Source organism: Ochotona princeps, chromosome 23 (genome assembly GCF_030435755.1).
Source record: "Ochotona princeps isolate mOchPri1 chromosome 23, mOchPri1.hap1, whole genome shotgun sequence".
Classification (NCBI taxonomy): Eukaryota; Metazoa; Chordata; class Mammalia; order Lagomorpha; family Ochotonidae; genus Ochotona; species Ochotona princeps.
In genome coordinates, this window is record NC_080854.1 from 18,924,680 (window position 1) to 18,950,720 (window position 26,041).

The 26,041-nt window shown below is 46.1% G+C and overlaps 2 protein-coding genes and 1 non-coding gene across 3 annotated transcripts; 2 read left to right on the forward strand and 1 right to left on the reverse strand.

Moving 5' to 3' along the window:
* Window positions 1-4,784: 4,784 nt before the first annotated feature.
* CARD6 (caspase recruitment domain family member 6) lies at window positions 4,785-13,115 on the reverse strand. Its single transcript, XM_004583779.2, has 3 exons — window positions 12,845-13,115; window positions 10,326-10,859; window positions 4,785-7,015 (listed from the first exon to the last, which is right to left on the reverse strand). The coding sequence occupies exons 1-3, from the start codon at window positions 13,113-13,115 to the stop codon at window positions 4,785-4,787; spliced, it is 3,036 nt and encodes a 1,011-aa protein (XP_004583836.2).
* A 6,402-nt stretch (window positions 13,116-19,517) lies between these two features.
* RPL37 (ribosomal protein L37) lies at window positions 19,518-21,550 on the forward strand. The gene is made up of 4 exons (XM_004583672.3): window positions 19,518-19,645; window positions 20,146-20,281; window positions 20,372-20,456; window positions 21,434-21,550. The coding sequence occupies exons 1-4, from the start codon at window positions 19,643-19,645 to the stop codon at window positions 21,501-21,503; spliced, it is 294 nt and encodes a 97-aa protein (XP_004583729.1). The 5' UTR covers window positions 19,518-19,642; the 3' UTR covers window positions 21,504-21,550.
* On the forward strand, window positions 21,274-21,357 carry LOC118758248 (small nucleolar RNA SNORD72). The gene has a single exon (XR_004995618.1). It is a non-coding gene; the product is annotated as a small nucleolar RNA SNORD72 (small nucleolar RNA).
* Window positions 21,551-26,041: the final 4,491 nt, after the last annotated feature.

The window sequence follows — 26,041 nt, forward strand, 5'->3', positions numbered from 1 at the left end:
CCGTCAGCGACTCCAGCACTGGGAGCAGGGCCGTGATGAAAGTTACAGTTCTTGAGGCTTTTGTGACTTTCAGCTGGAAACATAATTGTGGATTCACCCCGGAGTGCACATTCAATTGCCACTTTCTCCACAGCAAGCAGTACCAACTCACCGCACCCAGAGCTCAGTCATGTCCTGGGTAGACAGTGTCACTGCATTCGCTTTTGCCCTATTTGCCTTTAGCTTATGACCTGCTACTGTCTTGAGGAAAGCAGAAAACCACCATCATCAAGAGTCAACTCCAACACTTTTCTTTTTCCATCCAACAACTTGGAAATCTATTACCTATTTCTTCATCTTTCCAATATCAAAATAAGGCCTAGTCCCCCTCCTTGTCCAAGCTCACCTGTTTCAAAGCTGCAGACCCTGCTCTTCCCAGTGCATCTGAGACACCTCCACAGCAAGGATGGTCTTCTGCCGTACACCCTCCCATCCTCCCCCTTTCTCGCTTCCCCCTCCTGTTTCCACCCCTCCCCCCTCAGCTTCTAAGTCTGAGTGCACCGAATCGATTTTCTGTAAATCTTCCTTATGGTTTTCATTCTCTTTCTTCAGAAAACGTGTCTCAAATTTTAGTGTGCATATGAAATACCCAGGGATTTTGCTAAAATGCAGATTGTGATAAGGAGGCAGAGGAAGATGCGGAACTGAGGTTGTGCTGGGCATGTAGCCCAAGGTGTTGGTCCAGACCACAGTGTCATTAGCAAAGCCCTAGAGCAACAGCGCCCAACCCTCTCCTCATCCTGGAATCACCTGTAAGGCCTAAGAGATCAGTGACATCCAGATGCAACTCCTGGGGCTTCTGCTCTTTGACAAGGTTGTGGCTTCTAGTATTAGGATTAAAAAAAAAAAAAAAAAAAAAAAAAAAAAAAACAGTCCTTTCCAAGAGATTCCATTTATCCCTCTCTCCCTGTCACTTTGTCTTACAAATCAATCAACCTTTTCTGGAAAAAAATCTCTAAGATATTGTAACATTGAGATCTATTGCTGGCTACAGGAACTTTGCACGTGCTACATACACAGTTTATTCAGATATTGTGGTATAGTGCATTAAGGCAGAGCCTGCAATGCCACCACCTCATACAGGCACCAGTTGGAGTTCTGAATGTTCCCCCCCCTTTTTTTTTTAAAGATTTATTCATTTTATTACAGCCAGATATACACAGAGGAGGAGAGACAGAGAGGAAAATCTTCCGTCCGATGATTCACTCCCCAAGTGAGCCACAACGGGCCGGTGCGCGCCCATCCGAAGCCGGGAACCAGGAACCTCTTCCAGGTCTCCCACACGGGTGCAGTGTCCCAATGCATTGGGCCGTCCTCGACTGCTTTCCCAGGCCACAAGCAGGGAGCTGGATGGGAAGTGGAGCTGCCGGGACTAGAACCGGTGCCCATATGGGATCCCGGGGCTTTTAAGGCGAGGACTTTAGCCGCTAGGCCACGCCGCCGGGCCCAATGTTCCCCTTTCAATCCAGCTCCTTGCTAATGCTCCTGGGAAAGAGCAGAGGACAGTCAAAGTGCTTGGGCTCCGGCACCCAAGTGGGAGGCCCACATGAAACTTCTGGCTCCTGGCTTCAGCCTGGCCTAGCTCTGGCACTTGTGGCCGTGTGGGGAGTAAAACAGCAAATGGAATTTCTTTCCTGCCCCCCACTCTGGCATTCTATCTTACGAGGAAGTAAATGAGGGGAAGCAGGGAAGAAAAGAAGAAGGAAAAAAATCTTTTCTACCTGTAAGTATAGGATTTTCTACCTCAACCACATGGCCTAAATGCTTGCTTCCTCAACCCTATTCACACCTCCGCTCTCCTCTGCAGAGCTTCTGTGTCCTCTTCTTCCTTGAACATGATGACAAGAGCCATGCAGGGCCAGAATGTATGTTAGCTTGCGGATTTTCCGAAACGACACAGTTGGCTAATGTTGTAAGAGATCCTCGGGGGCTGAAGCAATGCCTTAGTGCCTACCACACCCTAAGGACTGGTGTTTCCTAACGAGATCAGTACACTGTGACTGAGTCCTACGTGTCAGTAAACAAAGAACAGTGTGTAATGATACACAGGAACCGATGAAATATGCAGAGCGTGCTATTATTAAAAATAATGCTTCCCTGAACACAACTATGATTTTGCACTGTTTACTGTTGCTTCCTGATGAGTGGAATTTTCCTGTCCACTCAACCCCAAATCAATTCTGGAATTTCAGATAAAATTAACTATCTCTGCCAATGATTGTTCACTCTAACACAGACAGTAAAAGAGCATCAAAGCATCCTTCCCTCTTTGAAACAGACTCTCAGAAATAAATCAGGCACAGAAGAACAAATACCACATTATCCCACTCATTTGTGAAATCTGAAAAGTTAATCTCATAAAAGTTGAGAGAACAGAATGGTAGCTACCAGAGGTTGGAGACAGTAGGCGGGTAAGAGGGAAAATTGGTGAATGCACAAGTTATAACTGTACATTTATATTTTTAAAAGGCTAGGAAAAAGGATTCTGAATGTTTTCATCACACACACCAAAAAAGATAAATGTTTGAGGAGATGGATGCATTCTTCCTGATTTGAAAAACACATAGCATACATATGAATCAAAGTATCACACAATAGTGCATAAAAATACACAATTTTATCAGGCACAAAAAATGTGAAGCTTTCAATTTATAAAGAAGGAAAATGGCTCTGATTTGATAAAATGTTAGAGGTCCCCTCTGCTGTTTTGGGCTGTCCCTACACAGGCCTTCCACAACCCCTCTTGGGCTTCTTCTCCATCCAAACTCACTGCTACTCACTGATCCTCACTTACATCTGCCTTTCTCAAGCTGCCCCTGGCACTCTGTGCCCAGGACCCAAGGTACTCTTCTGTTGGGATAGCTGAAGCAGTATTAACTGAGTAGTATTTCCTTCATCAATCCATCTGTGGGAGGAAGGAGAGAGAGCAAAGGCAGGCAGTAGTCAAATTTTATCTTTGCTTTGAACCAAGGATGTTTCACAGACACTGCATAGGGACTGTGGGCCTTTCAGAGAACACGCACATGCTTATCTCTTGACTCACCCTCCACTTTACCCTCTACCATATTTAAGAAATGTATCTTTGTCTGTGAGAAATAGGGACTTGACAGTGGTCCTTTATTTATATTTGGTGCCATCCAAAACAGCTAATTAAACTTCACTTAAGTATTTTTAATTTAATGCATTCTTTTTACTTAAGGCTTCTAACTAGCAGAACTTACTGGCTCAACTGGCTAATCCTCCACCTGCAAGCTGGCATCCCATATAAGTGCCGGTTGGTTCCCGGCTGCTCCATTTCCCATCCAGTTCCCTGCTGATGGCCTGAGAAGGCAGCAGGGGATGGCCCAAGGACTTGGCCCCTGGTGCCCATAGGATGCCAGGAAGTACGTCCTGAATCCTGGTTTTAGATCAGCTCAGCTCTGGCCATTGCAGTCAACTGGGGAGTGAACCATCCCTCTTTATCTTTCTCTAAAAATCTGCCTTTCAAATAAAAATAAAACTTTTTTAAGTGTTCAGGAGATAAAGTCGATGAAGCTATAAATTTTATGTGTCTTATATCATGTTAAGCATTTCAGTTCTTTCTACAAACTTCGGAAATCTCTCAATCTGTTCAATTCCAAATCACAACCCTAAAATAAAAATACAATATGTTTTACAATTAAAAATATGAGGCTAATATACAACATTTTTCCATTCTTTTTTTATTCTATTTTTGACAATCTTTACATAGTTAATTAGGGTAAAAAGGTTCAAGGGCTATAGGAAAGTGGGTTAGACTATTATTTCTATATTGTTTCCTTCATGTATCTGAGGTAAAGGGAGATACTGAGGGAGAAGCCCCACCCAGTTTCCCAACCACCCCAGGTCCTGGATGTGGGGCATGCTCCGAGAGTCTTGCTGAAGTGGTTTTGATAGTTCACCAGTTATGAATCACTGCCAATCTCGCCACTCCATGCACGATGAGGTCGTTGAAGAATCCACTGATTGACATAGTCCATCATAGAGTCTCCATTTGCCCAGTATTTCACTGCCAACATATAGCTGAGGTGCTTGATTGACTTGTTCTGTCTTCTGTGTTAGGGTTCTGAATCCGGCAGTTTGATTGGGGAGATTCCCAAAGAAACTTTGTCTGAGGTGTTCCCAGACCAGATTCTTGTTTGTACACAACATTTTCTAATAAGCCATATTTTCTTAACTGTTATATTCAACATATGAAACATACACAAGTCATTCCTCAAGTAAATGCAAAATAATTCATCTTACTGGTTGCTAGAATTTTATTATCCAAGCCAACTGAGACTGCTACTATATTAGCGCAAGTTGATGTAATTATCCCAAAAGTGGATGATACTTGATCAGGTCTCCTCCAGAGCAGCCAAAATCAAAGGCAGTTTGTCTCACAACAGTGAGACAACCTGAGCCCTCTTCATGGCAGCCCTGCAACAAGAGACCCCAACTTCAGTTTTCTTCAAATGGAGCCATCTCACAGTCCCCATGCCCTGGATTCAAGTTATACATTAGCTAGCTTTCAAGGCTGGATTCAATTCTTTTGGTTACTATTGAGTTCTACTCAGAATCATTTTTGCATTTTCCTCTTGGTGGTGGATACAACGGTCATGCAGAAATCATGAATGATATCCAGGTGAGCCTTGCATCTGCTTTAGCATGTCAGGCCAAGGACAGGAACTTCTCTTGTGGTTGCTATGGGATGGGAGTGGCCTATACGATCCCTAGACTAAGGCACTTTAGTGCCTCCCAGCCCTCTTGGGTCTTGCTCTTGAGTGATTTGCTTTGCTCTTTGAAGAACTGGTCTGAGATGAGTTGGGTTGACTGTGTCTGAATCTGGGCTGGGGAGGTTTATCTTGAGAGGGGTGGGCCTGGTGTGGCTTGTGCTGAGTGGCTTTGGGTGGAGCAGGTCCAGCATGGGAGGGCTGGGGCTTAGTTTGGAACAACACAGGTGAAGAAGATTTAGACTGGAAAAGCTGGACTCCTTGGGATGGCATGGGCTGATGGGATTTGGACTGAGAGCTGGGTAAAAGTTTGTTCTCAGTGATAGAATAGGATCCTGTTGAAAGAGCAGGATTTGAAGGACACCCTTGTATTGTTAGTTGGGCACTTCGCTGAGGAAGAGGTTTTGTTCCTGCTGGTTGAAAGATATGAGGCTCTTTATTATCAGAGGTTATTCTCCTATATGTGTCAGCTGTTTTAGTCAGCTGTGTTCCTTGGGCACAAGCTTGCCCAGGCTGTGGCTTCCTGCCAGCTCCTGCCAGCTGGAAACCCAGAGAATTAGAGTGACCCACCTGGGAGACCAATGCCCCAGCTCCCACTGTTTGTGTTCTCTGAGGAAGGGCCCACACTGATGGCAAAATGGGAATGGGTGGCCTCCCAAGTATTCCATCAGAGGGATTTCCTTGAGCCCTTCTTGAAAAGTTCATGAGTCTTGCCTCTGAATGAAATATCTGGGGTTGGAAGCATTGAGTGCCCAAGCTTACACCTTGGGCATGGGCCCTTGTATCCTGAAGGGAGAAAGAACAGAACCATTTAGATCTCTGTTCCGATCCAAGGTGGGGGCTCACAATCATGGGGACTTTCAAGGAAACTTGATTAGAGTTATCTCCAGTTCTGGTTAGTAAAGCTTGGGAGTTCCCTCCAGGAGACATGAATACTGGAGTGTGGTGATAACTCTGAGCATTCTGACTCATTTCATGTCTAGCCCCAGGCTCTCTATGAAGCATCTTGTCTTGGGTCTCAGATAGGCTTTGCAAACCATCACCTTCAGCTATTCCAGCCATGTGCTTGCTAGAAGAAACTTGATTTCTTTGATCGATCTCAAAGTCCTGGTCTACATGAATTCCCAACTCCCTGGCCAGAGAAGCCATGTCCTCCACAGACACACACTTGAGTGATGAGGACATCACTTCCTGGAGGGCAGCTTGAAGACCCTTCATGTTCTCCCTCCTGTCTGCATGTTCCTCTCCTTCCCAAAACAATAGCTGTGATGGGTTCAGTTTGAGGAGCCTCTGGAAAATCTGAGCCTCTTCACTCTCCTTGGCCTGAGGACTGAGAACAAAGTAGCAGCACCTTTTCATGGATGTTTCTCCTAAAAACATGAGCAGGTTCCTTTCCTTCTCACCTAAGCAGTCAGTGAAAAAAAACAGAGCTGAGGAAATTTCCATCAGAAAACTAAACTGTGTCCAAAAGCTCTCTAAATCGCCACGGAGGTTGGCTATCGCCACAGGCTTTTGGAAAACACTAGAGTTTTCCATTAAATGGATGTTATCTGAAAAGCACCACGTTATTTCAACCAGGCCGTCAGAGATTTGCCGGGGAAGCACCAAAACAGCCAAATCCTGGTGCAGAAATACATTCTGTGGTTCCAGCTCGGCAGGGCTCAGCAGTGTGTTGAGGATTCTGGACTTTGAGAAGCTACAGTGTCCCAGACGCACAAAGGAAATGACAGGCATCTTCATGCCAGCCAGAGATGTTTCCGTGTCCCCCGTGGGGCTTCCTGAGGACTCTGTCGACCGATTCTTCACAATGTCCTTCATGGCCCCCAGCATTAACATGTTTCTGTTGTTTTCTGCATCTGGCAATAACAGGGGAAGAGCAAACTGGCATTGATACATGTTTGACATGATTTCACGTTGCAAAGAGCTGCCTGCACACAGCATGCAGGCACAAATGACATCCAGGGGATTGATGGTTTGGGTGCCTGGAGTTTCCAACTTCTGCACGCCAGTTGGCGATTCCTCTTGGTTTTCTTCATCTACAAGCGTATGCCTGAGGACTAAATCTCTGGCTGTCACATCCAGGGCTTGAACCTTCATCAAGAACTCCCAAGCTAAGCCTCCTGCAGTCTCAGGGTTCCACCTGTATCCTCGATCTAAGGAGAACTGGTGAACAGACTCTGGCAGAAGTTTTCTGCTTCTATCCATGTTCAAATGTGACAGGACATCTTTAAATACCCTTTTTCTTTCTGTAGGAAAGAAGACACTTAGTGAATACCATGTTCAGAGTCTAATTTTTCCTCCACTGACTCTGAAGACAAAAATAATTGTCATTTTCACTAAAAAAAAAAAGAGATGAAACAATACAAAGAAAGTGAAAGTCCCCTTTTACCCACTTTGCCATTTCTGCTATCCTTCTAACAGAGCATAAATACAGTGTTGCATGTTGTTTCCCATTCTTTCCCTATGCAAACACATAAGCATGCAAGGATATGCAGAAACACAGCTTTGCTTACTGGATGCTGTTTTATTTTTTCATAAATGCTATCACACTAAGGATCCACATCATGATGTAGCAGGTTAAGCTACCACCTGCCATACCAGCAATACACATGAGCACTGGTTTGAGTTCCAGCTATTGTACTTCCAGTCCAGCTCCGTTCTAACGTGCCTGGGAAAGTTGCAGAAGATGGCCAAAGTGCTTGGGTCCCTGCCACACTTGTAAAAGACCGAAATGAAGTCCTGGGCTCCTGATTTGGCCTGACCCAGTTGTGGCTGTTGCAGCAAGTTAGGGAGTGAACCAGCAGATAGAAGATCTCTTTCACTTTCCACTCTGTAACTCAGATAGATAAAATGTGGTTTTTTTTTTAATGTTATCATATTAACCAAATGATGCTGAAATATAATGGCATTATTGTTGTATTCTTTTCACCATAAACCAATCCTTTACTTGGGGATGTCACTACTGCTCAACTGGCTAATCCTTACACCAAAGACTATGAGCAAATTCTTCATAGGAGGAACCATCCTGCCAGAGCCTGGACCTCAGACTTTAGGTTAATTAATTTCTATTATTTGGTATTGAAGACATCCATTCTGTGGCACGTTGTTATTAGAGTCCCGGCAAACTCTTTCCAAATGAAGCATTTCTCATGGTTCGAATTTGCATAAAAAATACTCAAGGGGGACAAGTGCTGTAGTTTAGTGGGCAGAGCTTTTTCTTGTGGCACTGGTTTGAGTCCCAGCCGCTCTACTTTTGATCCAGCTACCTGCTGATACATCTGGGAAGGCAGCAGAGGATGGCCCAAGTCCTTGGGTCCTTGAACTCACATGAGACACCTGGAGAAAAGCTCCTGGCTCCTGGCTTTGTGCCAGCCTGGTTCTGGTTGTTGCAGCCATCTGGGAAGCAAATTCACAGACAGAAGATCTCTCTCTCTCTCTCTCTCTCTCTGATTCTGTCTTTTGAAATAGATAAATAAATAAGTCTTTAAAAAAAGGAAGAGATATTCAGACTCAAGATACCATGTTGATGAGCAAGTGTTTGACACAGCAGTTAACATCACTTAGGATGCCCACATCCCATACTGAAGAAGCTGCTTTGAATTCTGGCTACTCTGCTTTCAGCCCAGCCTTTTGCACACCTTAGAAGGAAGTAGATGACAGCTCAAACACTTTGGTCCCAACTGCCCCTAAAGGAGACGTGGATGGAATTCTAAGCTCCCACAGTCAGCCTCAACCAGCCCTGGCTGTTGAAGACATTTGAGCAGTGAACCAAAATATGAGATACCACCTGATCTCTCTCTGCATTTCAACCTAAATAAGTAAATAAAAAACTTAAGAAAGAAAAACACTCTACTAAAATAATTTTTTTCATAAAGATGATATGGGGTGTGGCATTGTGTCGCTTGCAGGTTAATTCACAACTTGTGATTCCAGTATCTTGTATCAGAGAACCAGTTAGAGGCCTGGATGCCCCACACCCCATCCAGTCCCCTGCTAAGGCAGAGGGAAAGCAGCAGAAGGCAGCCCAAGTGTTTGGGCCCCTGCTGGCGAGGTGGAAGACCAGCTGCAGTTGGTCTGACTCCAGTCTGGCTCAACCCTCGCTATTGAGGTCATTGAAAAGGCACAGAGCAGATGAATGTTTCTCCCTTTCTCTCTGTTATTCTCCCTTCTAAATAAATAAAATAAGCATTTAAAAAGACAAAAGACACTACGGACTAGATCAAGCCAAGCAACAAGCTTTGGGAATCTTAAACCATTCACCAAATACATGTCTACTAAGTACTTCCTCTTCAACGGTTATATCTATAATGTCCATGCCTCTGCTCACACAGACACTAACATGAGTAACATGGTGTAATCAGGAGAATGAAGGCAACACCTAAGGTGAAGGGTTAGACGGCAGGTCATGACAGAAGCCTATGAGCCCACAATCAATATTTATTTTTGCTGAAACAGTCATCCTCTTATAGTCATAGGTTTCATATTCTCAGACGCAACCAACCACAGATCAAAAATATTTGAAAAGCAGTTTACATCTGCACTGAACATGTACAGATAATTCCCCAAGCAATAAAATCTAACAACTATTTACAACAGCATTTACATTGTATACGGTTTTATAAATAACCTAGAGGTGATTTAAAGTATATGGAGGGTATCCGACACAGAAACCTAGTGGCTAAAGTCCTTGCCTTGCATGGTCCGGGATCCTATATGGGCACTGGTTCAAATCCCAGCAGCCCCACTTCCCATCCAGTTCCCTGCTTGTGGCCTAGGAAAGCAGTGAAGAATTGACCAAAGCCTTGGGACCCTGCACCCACATGGGAGGCCAGGAAGAGGCTGCTGGCTCCTGACTTTGGATCAGTGCAACTCTGACCGTTGCTGCCTCTTGGGGAAGTGAATCAACAGACGAAAGAGCTTCTCTGTCTCTCCTGCTCTCTGCATATCTGACTTTACAATAAAAATAAATAAATCTTTTGGGCCCAGCACACTGGCCTAGTGGCTAAAATCCTCACCTTGCACCCACCGGGATCCCATACGGGTGCCAGTTCTAGTTCCGGCAGCTCCACTTCCCATCCAGCTCCCTGCTTGTGGCCTGAGAAAGCAGTTGAGGACGGCCCAAAGCCTTGGGACCTGCACCTGTGTGGGAGACCTGGAGGAAGTTCCTGGCTCCTGGCTTCAGATCAGCACAGCACCAGCCACTGCGGCTGCTTGGGGAGTGAATCATCAGACAGAAGATCTTTCTCTCTGTCTCTTCTCCTCTCTATATTTCTGACTTTGCAATAAAAGCAAATAAATCTTTCAAAAAATAATTAATAAATATTTTAAAATAAATAAGTAAATAACAAAATATGTGGAGGAACAACATGCATAGACGTGATGCAAAGACGAGGTCATGTTGAGCATTTTACAGAGTATGGGATCCCTAGGGAATCCTGGAATTCCGTGGAAAACCCTGTGGGTACTGAGGGGCAACCGTACTGTCCACCACTGCCTAAGTTCTGAGTGCCTTTTCACGCTGCTACCCACCAAACTACACATACATCACAACCCTACCTTCCAGACTTTTCTCTTCCTCCTCCAAGCAAATGCTGGTTTCTGAGTCTTCACAGCTGTGCTCTCCACCAGAAAACTCTGCGGCATCAAATTCTTCAGAGTGGCCCTCACTGTCATGTACCATGTGACCTGGGTCATCCACACTGCTCTCTGTCACAGTGGCTTCTGCATCTGCAGGCATTCCGGCAATTTCCTGATAGTCCTCTTCTCCTAAATACAAAGAATCATCGGGCTCCTCATATCTCTCTCCATCCCTTAAATAGGTAATCATTGCTGGAACTTGATGTACAACTTTCTCAACTGAATTTGGCAATGAGACTTTCACTGTGCTGTGTTCTTTCTTATTCTCCCTGGAGCGCAAGACTGGTTCCTTACATGCAGTTTTCTGGTTTCTGAAAAGCCCAGAGGTTTCTAAATCTAAGAGTTTCTTTTCTTCGAAAGAGCACGTGGTCTCAGGATTCCCAGGCTCATCCTCTGGATTCTGGCTGACCCACAGAGGTTGACAAGTTGCATTATCACCATGTGTTAAACATTCTGGAAAGAAAAAAAATGATAATTGGCATTGCTTCCTCAACCAACAACATGAAAGTGTTAAAATAACTTGAGTTTCAAGATCTCAAAAACATCGTCCCTCTTTGCTTTCCACCATAGTTTCCATTCCCACAATCTTTGCATACAAACAATTGTCAGAACTTTCTTCTTTCTCAGAGGGTAGAAAAAATCAGACTATATCACCACTTTGCTCTAAAGCCTGAGCCTTTCCAATAATTTCACAGGGTGAGTAAAACAAAATAATTCAATCTTATGAACAGTTTTTATGACTAATGTTCACTGCTTTTTCTGAATCATCCAACTCTAACTTCCCTTAAAATAATCTGGAATATTTTCTCAGTTCCTAGAAAAGGAACCACGCCTACCTATTTTTGGCAATTTACAGAACTGCTAAGTATACATTTTCGAAAAAGTGTTCCCCTATCTACCATTTACTATCTTCAAAACACTGAAGAAATAGCATTTTTCTACATTTCAAAATAACTAGGGAGGATGTGGATGTTTCTAATGCAAAAAAGATACATATTTAAGGTTATGAATATGCCAGTAAGACTGAATGATTCACATGGACCACACACACACAGTATACTGTGCCCCACAAATACATGCAATTACTATTACTAACTGCCAACTAAAATCAAAACATAGGGCTTGGTGTTTTGGTGCATCACATTAGTCCACCATCGCAATGCCAGCCTTTCATATTGGTGCTGGTTCAAGTCCAGCTGCTCCACTCCTGCTCCAGTTCCCAGCTAACACACCCGAAGAGCAGTGGAGGAGGGCTGCTGCCACCCTCAGGGGAAACCAGATGGAATTCCAAGGCGCTGCTTCCAGCCGGGAGCAGTTCCAGCTGTTCGGAGTCTCTGGGGATTGAATGAGAGACCTCTTGTCTCTCCCTCTTTCTGTCACTGTAGCTTTCATATGTATAAATCAGTCTTTTCTTAAAAATTCAAGAGGCATGGCGTGATGGCTTGATTGGCCAATCCTCCCCTGGCTGGAAGATCTTTCTGTCTCTCCTCTATGTAAATCTATCTTTCCCCCAAAATAAATAAATAAATCTTTTTTAAAAATTCAAAACTTAGTAAAAAAAATAATTTTGAAAAGAGATAGCATTTGCATGTTAATTATTTCAGAAAACTGGGGTTCTAGTAGCATTATTTCAGGGAAAATGAAGTTTCTGATCCACCACTTATGTGTACTAACAATTGTTTTTCCCTACATTTTTTTCTTTTTTTTTTTAAATTTCATTTTTTTTTTTTTATTGTAAAGTCAGATATACAGAGAGGAGGAGAGACAGAGAGGAAGATCTTCTGTGCACCAATTCACTTCCCAAGCGGCCGCCACAGCCAGAGATAAGCTGATCCTAAGCCAGGAGCCAGGAGCCAGGAGCTTCTTCCAGGTATACCAAGCAGGTACAGGATCCCAAGGTTTTGGGCCGTCCTCAACTGCATCCCCAGGCCACAAGCAGGGAGCTGGATGGGAAGCCGGGCTGCCAGGATTAGAACTGTCACCTATATGGGATCCCAGCATGTGCATGTGCAAGGCAAGGACTTTATCCACTAGGCTACTGCATCAGGCCCATGCTTTTTCCTACATTTTCAAAACAGCTATGCTAAGTGAAAGACACTGCTTGGAACTATGAGTCCCAGTGCATTCACTCACAGGGAAGAGACCTCAGACGGCACCACTAGTAACAGCCTTCTCTCCACCCTGAGAGCCCAGGGTATCAACCAGCGCCAGGGCACTGACCCCCGAGGCAGTTCCAAGTTGGAGGGACAGTTTCAACAGCCTTTTCTCAATCCTCTGAAGAAGCATCATTTCCCTTCAAGGTATTTTCCCCCTTCCCATTTCAGTGAAACTTATCTTTGGGAAAAAGACAAACAAAAATTGAAAGGCAAACATTTTCTTTTTTCCCAGAAAATCTACCCCCTCCGTCACACCCTCCAAAGTGTAAATATTCAACTTACCACAACTCAAGCACTGAACGGCAGCTGACCCTGGAAACGTGCTGTATAAACACTGGGGCAAAGGCTCCCAGCTCACTGCTCCTTCCTCCTGCACCCAGAGGAACCGCTCTCCACTTCTCCTCCGGGGGTCTGTGACATCCTCCAACGTCTCAGACTCCTGGGGAGTCAGCCCTCGAGAGGCCAGCATGTCTGAGTTGGAATCCGGGTCATGCCGAAGGAGTTCTTTCTCTACAATTTCTGATGGAACACTCTTGGTGGCCGTGGCTCCCATGTTCTTCAGACAAGGAAATGCGTGTTATAAAATCCTTCTGAAGGATAACTTAGGGAAAAAAAGTCAGTATGTAAATGATGCCAGGTGTTGGACGGGCAGATCTGAATAAGCACGACGGGGCGTCCAGCCCTCAGCACTCTGACGCTGGCGCCCTGCAGATGGTTTTTTCCGCTCTACTGCTGGCCTGACTGTATCTCATCACGAGGCAGGCAGTGCCCAGTCACCTCTTCCACAATGCCTCTTTTGAAAGGATGGCTTGACAGGATAGTCCCCGCCCTGAGCTCTGTGCAGTGATGGTAAGATTGCAAACTGGGTTTCTGAAGGGTCCTCATAAGTAAATAAATAAGCCGATAGCTAATAACAAAAACTCATACCCTTCAATTCACTACTAGAAAATGATTTTAAATGAAATAATCCCAGAAAGGCACAAACATGAAAAGAAACAGTGTTACAACACTGCTGTAACAGCAGAGAATTGAAAATAACCGGGAAACATTGAAGAACCATGAAGATGTGAAGTAGGAGCTGCAGATGAAGCCACAGCTTACTATCGCGTGCCACATCGGAGTCCCAGCTGCTCTTTCCAGTCCAGTCCCCTACTAACGTGTCTGAGAAAGCAGCACAAAGACTTGGATTCCGGCCACCCAAGTGGCCTGGTCCAGCTCCAGCTATTGTGGTCGCCTGGGAAATAAAACAGCCAATGAGATATCTCTGTCTTCCCATCTTTCAAGTAAAATAAACCATTTTCTTTGTCATTTTCTTAAAGATTTATTTTACTTTATTGGAAAGTCAGATGTACAGAAAAGGGGGGACAGAAAGAAAGATCTTCCATCCACTGCTTCACTCCCCAAGTGGCCGCGAGAGCCAGAGCCAAGCCAATGTGAACCCAGGAGACAGGAGCTTCGTCTGGGACTCCCATGCAGGTACAGGGTCCCAAGGCTTTGGGCAGTCCTCCACTGCTTTCCCAGGACACAGGCAGGGAGTTGGATGGGGAGTGGCGCTGCCAGGACACAAACCGGTGCCCATATGGGATCCTGGCATGTGCAAGGCGAGGACTTTAGCCACTAGGCTACTGTGCCGATCCCATGTGTTTTCTTAAGAATGGAGTATCTCTCTCCTTATATACATATATACAAACATGTATTTACTATGTATACATGTATTTGTTTTTGTATACATTTGAAAGGCAGAGTAACAGGGAGACACAGGCACCTTCCATCTGTAGGGTCACTCCCCAAATTGCCCGAATGGCCAGGGCTAAGTCGAGGCCAGGAGCCAGGAACTGAATCCAGGAATTCCAAGTAAGCACCTAAGCACTTGGGTTACATGCTGCCTTTTCAGGTTCACTAGCAGGAAACTGGGCTGAATAGAGCAGTGGGGACTCAAACCAGCACTCTAACATTATGATGCTGGTGCTGTGGCAGCTTAGCCTGCCCCTAGGTCTCTTTATATATTAGCAAATACTGATAACCATATTATGTTGTTATAGCAAAACTGCAATTATGGATCATATTTATTTTAAAAATTAATGTATATGATTTACTATGCATTTATACGGTTATACAATACATTGCAAAAAAAAAAAAAAAAAACAGGCTAGAAAAGCAAGACCTCAATTTTACCAGTGGACACCCCTGAGGGTATGCTTAGTCTATTTTCAGCACAACTATTTAGTATTTAATTCGTTTTTATTTTTTAAAACTCTACATAATTGGTTCTTATTTATAGTTGCACAGCTCACACATTTAGAAATCGATGAATACATGGTCACTAAAACAGCATTTAGAGCGCAGGGTCAGTAAAGCTGTAAAGCTTGGGGTGTCTCCGGCCCACAGTGGGCGCCCGTTTCTACTCCTACCTGCATTGTAATTCAGCTTTTCATGACTATGTACCCTGGGAGGTGGCAGGTGCTCAAGAGCCTAGGACCCTAACACCCACATGAGAGACACAGACGAGGTCCAGGCTCCAGGATTCAGGTTTTTGCAAATATTCAAGAGTGAACTGGCAGATGAAAGGGCTCTTTCTGATTGTCTCTCTGGCTCTCAAATTAAAATGTAAAAAGATAATTCTGAAAAATAAATCATGTAAAAAGCATTTAGAATGATAGCATGGAATTTTCGGGAATGGAGACTGTACATTTAACTATAGGACATCCTGGCAGAGTGGGTGTATCAGTATTTAACATATTATTAAAGGTAAGTATTAAAATGCAAATGAAATCAAGCCATGTATGAACCTAAGTATGCACTGATGTATTAGAAATTAAGTGTAATGGTGATTCCAATTCTGATTTTTCTGATATTGAAAAAAGTTTTAAGCTTATGTGCATACTAGAGATTTTTAGAAAGAGACTTCCTCAAAAGTTTTATTCATTTAAAAATTATAATCAGGCCATTTTCATAGAACCAGGCACTGTTAGTCTGAAGGGAGGTCAGCTGCACAAGAGCTAACCTGGGAACAAAATCACTTCCAGCTTAGAGCATGACACAGGCCCCCCAGAAAACACAGCTCCGTGGGCACCCTACACACTCCACCCAATAGAACTCCAGGAGGCACGCAGACTTAACGGCCAGCAGCTATCGACAAAATCAGCGCCGCCAACAAAGCAGGTCTTTAGCACAGCTGGCGTCTTCCAATTCCAGGACACCGACTGAACCTAACACTCGACTTGCAGACCTGAAGGTAACACACCCTAGAAACTTGCACTAAGAAGCAGCTGCCAACAAGGCCTGAAATGACAAAAGGTCAAGACAGAGGCACTATGTCCCCCAAGACTCTCTGCAAAAGCTGCTGTCACCCTCAGAGTTTAACTGAAAGAGACACTGAGAAATGGGGGACACAGAATTCAGAAAACTCATTATAAACCTTCTGACCAACAATGAGAAGCACATGATACAGGAGTTCAAAGAATTTAAGGAATATGTCACATAGGAAATGAATCGAATGAAAGCTGATATTTCAGAAGTTAAGGATAAAATGAAGCAAATTGAAAGTATAGCTGAAAGTCTCCAAATTAGAATGAATGATGCAGAAGAAACAACCTCAGAATTGGAAGATATTTCCTGACAACAGGGGTAAACAAACAAAAACGTGGAAGCAGAGCTGGGCCAAGCTAAGTGAATCATTAGGGCCCGGCAAGATAGCCTAGTGGTTAAAGTCCTCACCTTGAATGCACCGGGATCCCATATGGGTGCTGGTTCTAATCCCGGTGACCCCGCTTCCCATCCAGCTCCCTGCTTGTGGCCTGGGAAAGCAGTCGAGGACGGCCCAAAGCCTTGGGACCCTGCACCCGTGTGGGAGACCTGGAGAAGCTCCTGGCTCCTGGGTTTGGATTGGCTCATCTCCAGCCGTTGCGGTCGCTTGGGGAGTGAACCATCGGACGGAGGATCTTCCTCTCTGTCTCTCCTCTTCTCTGTATATCTGACTTTCCAATAAAAATAAATCTTTAAAAAAAAAATCATCAGATGGAAGATCTTCTCTGTATCTCCTCCTCAATGTATATGACTTTGCAATAAAAATAAATCTTAAAAGATAAACATTATAAATATTAAAAATAAACATATAAAATATAAATAATATACTAAAACATAAAATAATAAAAATAACACAATTTTAAAAACTGCTGCTGAATCTAAACCTGGTAGCTGAACGGGAACCTCGAGCATCTGGAGACGGTTTCATGGTTCTCTGGTGGACTGAGGGCTTATCTGACCCTGGCTAAATCAAAACAACAAAGAACCACCTCGGGTCCAACGCGTGGCCTAGGGGCTAAATTCCTCACCTTGAACGCACTGGGATCCCATATGGGCACCGGTTCTAATCCTGGCTCCTCCACTTCCCGTCCAGCTCCCTGCTTGTGGCCTGGGAAAGCAGTGGAGGATGGCCCAATGCTTTGGGATCCTGCACCCGCGTGGGAGACCTGGAGGAAATTCCTGGCTCCAGCATGGCGCAGCACCGGGCACTGGCCAATGTGGTCACTTGGGGAGTGAATCATCGGACAGAAGATCTTTCTCTCTGTCTCTCCTCCTCTCTGTATATCTGACTTTGCAATAAAAATAAATAAATCTTAAAAAAGAAAGAAAACCACCTGCTATTATGGTGAAGTGGGGAAAGTATTGAATTTTCTCCATGTTTTCGATTCTGAGGGTGTTAGTTGGCAACCTACAGAACGCCTGCCACAGTGGCTGTGCCCCCACCCCTCATGCTTGATTCGTCAGTGGCTGACACTTGCCTGACCTGTCTACATCCATCTCATTCCCCACCACGCCTACAGCAGCCAGGCGCCCTCCCCTCCCCCGGACTCTTCCATCTGCTAACCCCCTACAGCCCGTGAAAACCTTAGGTGGCAGGTGGTAACTGAGGATGAAGATGGATGTAAAATGCTTTATAGTTGATCATAAAATAGAGAAATGATCGCCATTGAACCAAGGTTATCACAAGAGACCTTCAAAGGAGAGAAACTACTAATACACGACTGGCTTTGAAGGTGGGGACGGGCCACAAACCATGCAGCTTAGCTAGACTTCAGAGCGGGAAAGGCTTTTCCTAGAGTTGCCATGAAAAGACAGGCAATCTTGGCAACGCTGAAACTTTTTTTTTAAATAAAAATTATTTAATTAATAAATAAAATAATTTATTTATTGGAAAGTCAGATATACAGAGAGGAGGAGAGACAGGAAGATCTTCCATTTGCTGATTCACTCCCCAAGTGGCTGCAATGGCTAGAGCTGCACCAATCCGAACCCAGGAGCCAGGAGGTCCTCCAGATCTCCCATGAGGTGCAGAGTCCCAAGGCTTTGGGCTGTCCTCGACTGCTTTCCCAGGCCACAAGTAGGAAGCTGGATGGGAAGTGGAGCTGCCGGGATATGAACCGGCACCCATATGGGTTCCTAGCATGTATAAGGCAAGGACTTTAGCCACTAGGCTACCGCACTGGGCTCAACACTGAAACTTTCACCAGTGAAACTTCTTGTGTAACTGACAAAAAAAAAATTCCCACGAATTTTATATCCTGTTCAAGTGTGGTAACAACACTTAAAAAGAGATCTCTTCAATAACGAAGTACACAACACAGTATTGTTAACTAAAGGCAGAGCACTGTAGAGCGCGGGCATGTGCTGTTCGCTGACACTTACGCCTCCTGCTACCTTGTTTTAGCTGTAAACAGGGAAGCAACACATCCGACTCTGTCTCTTCCCCAGCCGCATTCCGGATGGACCTCTCAATACTGGTCTCCTCTCTCCCCAGCCCATCTGGCAGCTCCGCAGGGCAGGGTCGGTGCCTTGCAAATTTCCCCGCTTCCAAGGTGAACACAGGAGCCCACCACTTACTAGACACTAATTGTGAACCCGTTAAAACCGAACCCCAATTCCTAGTATTCAGCTAGTTCTGTCTGCAGTTTGTCAACCTACTGAAGACAGGCCAGATGCTCTCACTTGGCTACCGGGGCCAGCGCAGTGGTGTAGAGGCTAATCCTCTGCCTGGACACCGGCATCCCACACGGGCACCAGTGGGTTCGAGTCCCGCTGCTCCACTTCTGCTCCGGCTCTTTGCTCATGACCTTGGGCCCCTGCCCCCACATGGGAGACCTGGAAGACGCTCCTGCAGAGTGGACCAGATGACAGATCTCTCCTATAAGTGCGCCTTTCAAATAATATTAAATACATATTTTCCAAAGCAAGTAAACATTATGCATGATTATTTGGAATAGCTTTTCCCTATTGATTTTAAAACGTTTGGATATTTTCTTTATTGTTTGGAGATGCTGGAGGCCTTTTTGGATAGGCCTTTACTAAGGTGGGCTTGGGACCATCGATATGAAACCTGGAAGGCCGTCTTCCAAACTCGGTGTATCAGCAGGAAACAACTTTTGACGAAAGGGCGAGATAACGAAATCTGGAATCAATTCACCTGCCCCGCCATCACTATGCAGTATAATACGATTTCTCTCCCAGGAGGTTCCGCGCTCGGGGCGGTTTCAGTGAGAAGCCCAGCATCAGCCGAAAGCTGCGGACCGGGGGAGCCGAGAGCCGGTCGGTGAAGCTGGGGTCCCCTCGGACAAGCGCCCCAGTCCTGCCGGGCGCAGGCGGCGAACACCTACACACTGCGCCCGCCTCACGACTGAGGAGCGGAGCCCCCGTGAAAGTGACGCCTGGGAACCGCACACACACACAGAGGGCCGGAACAGCCGAGCCCGCGCCCGGTGCAGGTCCTTCCCACGCCCGAGGACGGCCCAACCCGCGCCCCAGGCCGGACCTTAACGCGGGCCACACGCCGGCTTCAGCCCAGGCCGGCTCGGAGCCGACACGCCCCTTCCTGGTGGCTGGACCCCGCCCACCGGAGGGACGCTGACTTCCGATTGGACACTTATGGCTCTGGACCCGCCTCTTGACCCACACGGTCACTGCGACGACGCCGGGAGAAGGCGGCGCTCCGCAGGAAGTGCTTCCCTGGGCGGAAGCTTCTGAGCGTGATATAGCGGAAGTGCCTCCCCTTCCGGCCTTTCTGGTCTCGGCCGTAGAGGCAAAATGGTGAGTTGTACTTAGCGCCTCCCGGAATCGCCTTCCATCCTCCAACCCGGGGCTGCGCTGCCCCGCTTTCCTGAGGGGACCGACAGCGTTCCGGATGAAGGGGAGCGGGTGGGCAGAAAAGGGGCCTGCGGAGGCCGCAAGGTCTGGGAGAATGGCTCCGGATCGGGGGATGTCTGCCCGGGGTCCGAGTCCTGAGTCGCCGGGCTAGAAGGAGCCTCGCGCGGCCCCTGATCTGTGGGCGTGCAGAGATGGTGTGTGTGCTTCCCGGCAGGAGGCAAGGGGAGGGAGTTGGCCAACCCCGGTCCCGTGCGGGGACCCTTATCCTGCGCAGAAGGGAGAAGCACGTTCTGGGCCCGTCGGTGGGAGCCGACTCGGCATGCACCCGACTCGGGCTGGCACGGAGACGGTCACCGTGATGGGTACCCGCAAGGCGGCCCGCCGGTAGCCACGGGCAGCGTGCCGAGGGGCTGCTGCGCCGCAACCCTCTTTCTGCCCTGCAGACGAAGGGAACGTCGTCATTCGGGAAGCGTCGCAACAAGACGCACACGCTGTGCCGCCGCTGCGGCTCCAAGGCCTACCACCTGCAGAAGTCCACCTGCGGCAAGTGCGGCTACCCTGCCAAGCGCAAGAGGAAGTGTGAGTCGGGGCGGGGGGCCGCCAGTAAAGCTGCCCTGAGATAAGACGTGGGCAACACCGCCTACAACCTCCCTGGCCCTTGCGTTGCAGATAACTGGAGCGCCAAGGCTAAAAGACGCAACACCACGGGGACCGGCCGGATGAGGCACCTCAAAATCGTGTACCGCAGGTTCAGGTACGCTCTTCTCCGCGGAGTAGTTCAGCCTGCGTCTTGGGAGGGGGGGCTTTGGGCAAGTGTGCTGTGCAAGACTGCACTCTACGTTCGGGCTCTAGTAGAGATGGCTAAAAATGCGGAATTTGAAATGCCATCGGATACCGCTGAGAGCTTGCATTTTCACAGTGATTTCTGAAGCTAGTCTGCTCTGAGACAGCTGACGTGGAGAGTGATGCGCTGTTGGAAGAATGTAAAGGGATGCGATCTGTTTGAAATGGAGAAGCATTCAGGTCTCATCTGCATGAGGCTCCCTGGTGCCCGTGGACTGGGTCAGGCTAAAACCTCGTCTCCCACATAGGCGTAGGAACCTTGGTACCCGAAATGCTCTCTGTGGCCTCCCAGGTTGGAGATGGAGCAGGGACTGAGCGCTTTAACCTTTGCCCCCGCTTTGGAAGCCTATGCTTTTATAAATACTAGACTGGATAATTTTTTCCTCAGGGCTGTGTCTAAAACCAAGACAGGCTCATATATCTCATACCTTGATGTGTATGCCTGAAGTATTGTTACAGATTGCAAGGCAGTTCGTGAGTGTCTTGCGCTGGTGTGGTGAGCTGGGACCACACCTAATAAGCTTCATCTTTCAGTGCCTCAGTTCACTTGTCTAAAAGGAAAATCGAGAAGTGCCTTTCTTAGTAGATGTGGGTAAATCTGAAATATTTTCGGGTTTTGTTTGCGAGGGAATTACTAAGATCTAAGCCAAGTAAGTCACACTCCCTTTATTGCAGTTGAGATCGATTGTAAATCAAAATGGATATCTAAGTAGATTGGGGTAACCAATGGCTTATCTGTGATGCGCAATTACAATTACAAATGTCTGAACTTATGATTCAATACTGATTTGGACATTTAACTGAGATAAGCTCATTGCAGTAGGTTTAACAAAACAATGGAGTTTGTACTGTTGCTGAGTGGCCTGTTTTGTTCTCACTGTGATGCAGGCATGGATTCCGTGAAGGTACAACGCCTAAACCCAAGAGGGCAGCTGTGGCCGCGTCCAGTTCATCTTGAGAAGAATTCCGACAATTAGGCAATAAATATTTTGGTTTTAAAAACTGTCTTGTGTGCTAAGGTATCTTTTTGTTAGTCTCATATGTTAATTGGGGAAATGGGGCAGTTTGGTTTAGATTTACAAAATCAGTTGGTTATTTTGGAGTACATTTAGCATGGAAATACCATTAGGTGCAGTTACAATGGATCCTGTAGGAGTTTTCTCTGGAGAGGGCCTAACACAATGGCTCTGTGATTGCTAAATCCTTGCTTTGCAGGAGCCAGGATCCCGTATGGGCACCGATTCCACTTCCTATGCCGCTCTGTTACAACCTGGGAAAGCAGTGAAGGATGGCCTGCGTTGGGACCCTGCACCTGTGGGAAACCTGGAAGAAGCTCCTGGCTTCAGATGTGCACTGCTCCAGGCCATTGTGGCTTTTTTTTTTTTTTTTTGAAGATTTATTTATTTTTATTACAAAGTCAGAGAGGAGGAAAGACAGAGAGGAAGATCTTGCGTCCGATGATTCACTCCCCAAGTGAGCCCCAACGGGCCGGTGCTGCGCCGATCCGGAGCCGGGAACCTGGAACCTCTTCCAGGTCTCCTACGTGGGTACAGGGTCCCAAAACTTTGGGCCGTCCTCAACTGCTTTCCCAGGCCACAAGCAGGGAGCTGGATGGGAAGTGGAGCTGCTGGGATTAGAACCAGCGCCCATATGGGATCCCGGGGTGTTCAAGGCGAGGACTTTAGCCACTAGGCCACACCGCCGGGCCCCGTTGTGGCTTCTTATGGAGTGAACCAGAGGATGGAAGATCTTTAATTTTGTTTTTTTTTTTAGTTTATGGAGAATGCACAATTGGGTACTGATCCAGTGTAGGATCAAAACAAAGCGGTCTAAGGGGGAGGGCGAGGAGGGTACATGATGTTAAGGTTTGCGTCACACATGCTTTACTGAGATAATAGCTGATTTGCCTGATCACTTCATAGCCCCCAAGTGTTCCCAGAATATGGGGTCTGCATGTTTAATTCATTTTTACTGGTAAGGCAGATTTGCAGAGAGGGGGAGGTGGAAGGATCTTTCATTCGTTGCCCAAATGCTTGCAATGGCTGGAGCTGAGCTAATCGGGGATCTCCTAAAGGTCTTACTGTGGGCATGGGGTCCCAAACACTTCAGGAATTCTGCCACTTTGCAAGAACCTAAGCAGGAAGCTGGGTTGGAAGTATAGCCCCCAGGACAGCCACTTGGAATGCTAGTGCTTGCAGATGGAAAATTAGCCAATTGAACCATCATGCTAACCCTTTAAGTTCACTGAGAAGTATCCTTAATTCCAATTTGCCACCTTCAATCTAACCAGGTCCTGCAACCAGAAATGACTGTTGCTTCATCCCCACTTAATACCCTACATGTCGAAATTGGAATGTTCGTACCTCACAAGTTTATTTTTCTCAACGTATAAAGTGAGGTACTAGGTCAGGTTTTGTGTTTACGTGAAGTTAGGGTGTATAATAATTGCCCTGTGCTTGTAGCAGATTAAAAGGAATAGAGCACACAACTTAATATGTTGTAAAGATAAAACACTGATGTCATGATTGTTACCATTTTGGTGTGATTCACGTGGAAGGTATAGATGCCTTGAAGCTGGAAAACCTGACCACAGGTTCTTAAATAGCCCATGTTACAGCAAAGGCAGTGAAGCTGCTGCAGGAGTGGGAGGCAGGTGTCTGCACAGATCATTTGAGGTGAATCTAAGGGATCCAGGTCTCCTGCATTGTTTTGTGTATCTTTGATGGTATGTGTGACTAGAGCAGAGAAGTAGCAAGCTTCAGAAATAGTAATCTGGAAGTATGCCTTTAGATAAGTTGGGTGTCTCACTAGTTAAAGGAGATAGTTCATTTGCTGAACACTTGTTGAGGAAACTGGTTTTAAGGCTTAGAATAACGGAGATAATAGGTAATGGTAAATTCCAGTAGGCATTTGGAAATAATGGGGCCTGTGAAGTACAAGCTTAAGCAACTGCCTGCAGCGGCAAGGCATCCCATGTGGACACCAGTTCAAGTCCTGGCTTCTCCAGTTTTAATGCAGCTGGATGTTAATGGTGTAGGAAAGCAGTGGGCCAAGAGCTTGTCCTCAGCACCGAGTGGGAGACCCAGAGACTCGAAGCTTGGTCCAGCTTCCTGCTTGTGGCCTGGGAAAGCAGTCCCAGAGCCTGGGGAGACTGGAGGAGGCTCCTGGCTCCTGGCTTCTGATTTGCTCAGCTCTGGTTGTGGCCACTTTGGGAGAAAATCAGTGGATGGAGGACCTTCCTCTGTTTATCTGACTTTCCAATAAAAATAATTGATTAAAAAAAAGGTGAACCATGATGAGCCACTATATTCAGCTCTTTGAATTCCAGATTTTTACTTAGTCTTGGCTGAAATTTGGTTAAAACTTTTTGTACTACCATATGCATGCAAGAAAAGCAAATCAATGCATTATACAATTGTTAAAGAGTTTCAGATAATTTTGCAAATTAGTAGATGCAAATTATCTTTTGAAGAAACAAGGGCTTGATTCATTATCTATGAGAAAGTATAGAGTGAAGATTGAGCAGACCTTGGAAATCAAGGATGAAAGCAATAAAGCAGCAACCTAATAGCAACAAGGGGGATTTTGAAAAAGTTATTTGAAGGAGGGAGATTGAAAGAGACCTTCCATCTGCTGGCTCATTCTCCAAGTGGCTTTAATAGAGTTGAGTTAGGCAAAAGCCAGGAGCTTCATTTGAGTCTCCCACATGGATGGCACGGAGCAAGGACCTGGGCCATCTTCCTCTGCCCTTCGCAGGCCACCAGCAGAGCTAGACTAGAAGTGGAGCATCAGGAACATGAACCAGAGGTCTGTGGCTTCCTGGCATTGCAGGCAGTAGTTTTATGTGCTACACCACAATGCAGCCCTGAGTGGGAAAAATCCATGAGAAAGATGCATATGCAAGTTGGTAGAAGAGGCAAGGTATATGATTTGAGATTTAAAAAATACACAGCTGTTCTATTTAGGTCCTTAACTATATAGAGGTAGTATGTATCAGTGCCACAGGAAGAAGAATTGACCTGGTCATGTATTTTTTTTTTCACTGAGACTGTTTAAAACTCATTGTGGCTGTTGTAAAACAGTCTGACTTCAGTAAGTGAAGTGTCCAGTACTTTATAATAGTTGCTGAAAGATTGGGAGTGCAGAGGCTTTGCCTAGTAAGGATGCCAGTTGGGATGCCCCGATTCCAAATTGAAGAATCTGGACTTGAGGCTTGGCCCTTCTCCCAATTCCAACTTCCTGCTAGGGTCACACTTGGAGGCAGCAGGAGATGCTGCAAATGCGTGGTTCCGTGTCACCCGTGTGCAGATGTGCATTCAGTGGATTCTTGGCTCTGGGCCTTAGCCTGGCCCACCCCTGATTGTTGCAGACATTTGGAGAATGAACCAACTGTGTCTCAGTAAATAATAAATCTGGAAGAAAAAAAAAAAACTTGACAACCTTAATTCCTCTTCCATACTTAGGCCAGCTTCGGGCTGTCACCTCTCAGCGGCAGGGGCATGATTCCGCTAATCTCTGCTTTCTTTCTGGATATATTTGGCTGGTTGGCTGCAATTTCCATTCGTCAAGGCCAGACGGGAGGAAAGCCTGTGGAGAGATGTGGGGATGGATGGTTCTGTCACGGTGGAGCCGCTTCACAGTTTATGGGCCCAGCAGAAAACGAAATACAGCTTTTCCTTGTAGGGAACATGTATAAGCTCTTGGGAGGTTCCCCAGTAAAGAACTTCTTTGAATCTACTGGATCTGTCTCAAAACTAGTCACTTCTAGGGCCTGGAACGATGGCTCAATTGGCTAATCCTACTCCTTCATGGACTGGGATCTAATATGGACATCAGTTCATGTCTAGGTGCTCTACTTCCCATCCAGCTCCCTGCTTGTGGCCTGGGAAAGCAGTGGAGGACGGCCTTCAGACCCTGAACCCACATGGGAAATCTGAAAGAATCTATTCCTGGGTTCAGAACAGCTCAGCTCCAGCCATTACAGCCCTTTGAGAAATGAACTAGCAGATGGAAGATCTTTCTGTAAATCTGCCTCTCCAATTAAAAAAAAAAAGCAGGGGGCACTTCTAATCCCTCACTAGCCAGTTTCTGCCTGTTTATGTTGTTTTGTTTTGAAATATTTATTTTATTTTTGTTGGAAAGTCAGATATACAAAGAGGAGAGACAGAGAGGAACATCTTCCGCTGATTCACTCCCCAAGCAGCCGCAATGGCCAGTGCTTGCACCAGTCTGAAGCCAGGAGCCAGGAGCCTCTTCCAGGTCTCCCATGCGGGTGCAGGGTCCCAAAACTTTGGGCCGTCCTCCACTGCTTTCCCAGGCCACCAGCAGGGAGATGGATGGAAAGTGGGGCCGCCGGGATTAGAACTGGCACCCATATGGGATCCTGGTGCATGTAAGGCCAGGACTTTAGCCACTAAGCTACCACACTAGACCCTGTTTTGGTTTTTATTTTTCTTTACTTCTGGGGCCCTAATCCCTATGGGCTCTCCTGAGTGG

Coding starts and splice junctions, on each gene's coding strand:
- RPL37 (XM_004583672.3), top strand. Junction 20,282..20,371: donor TGCCAAGCGCAAGAGGAAGT/GTGAGTCGGGGC, acceptor CTTGCGTTGCAG/ATAACTGGAGCGCCAAGGCT. Junction 20,457..21,433: donor ATCGTGTACCGCAGGTTCAG/GTACGCTCTTCT, acceptor ACTGTGATGCAG/GCATGGATTCCGTGAAGGTA.
- CARD6 (XM_004583779.2), bottom strand. CDS start 13,115: ATGGGAGCCACGGCCACCAAGAGTGTTCCATCAGAAATTGTAGAGAAA. Junction 10,860..12,844: donor CGTTCAGTGCTTGAGTTGTG/GTAAGTTGAATA, acceptor TTTTCTTTCCAG/AATGTTTAACACATGGTGAT. Junction 7,016..10,325: donor GGAAGAGAAAAGTCTGGAAG/GTAGGGTTGTGA, acceptor TCTTTCCTACAG/AAAGAAAAAGGGTATTTAAA.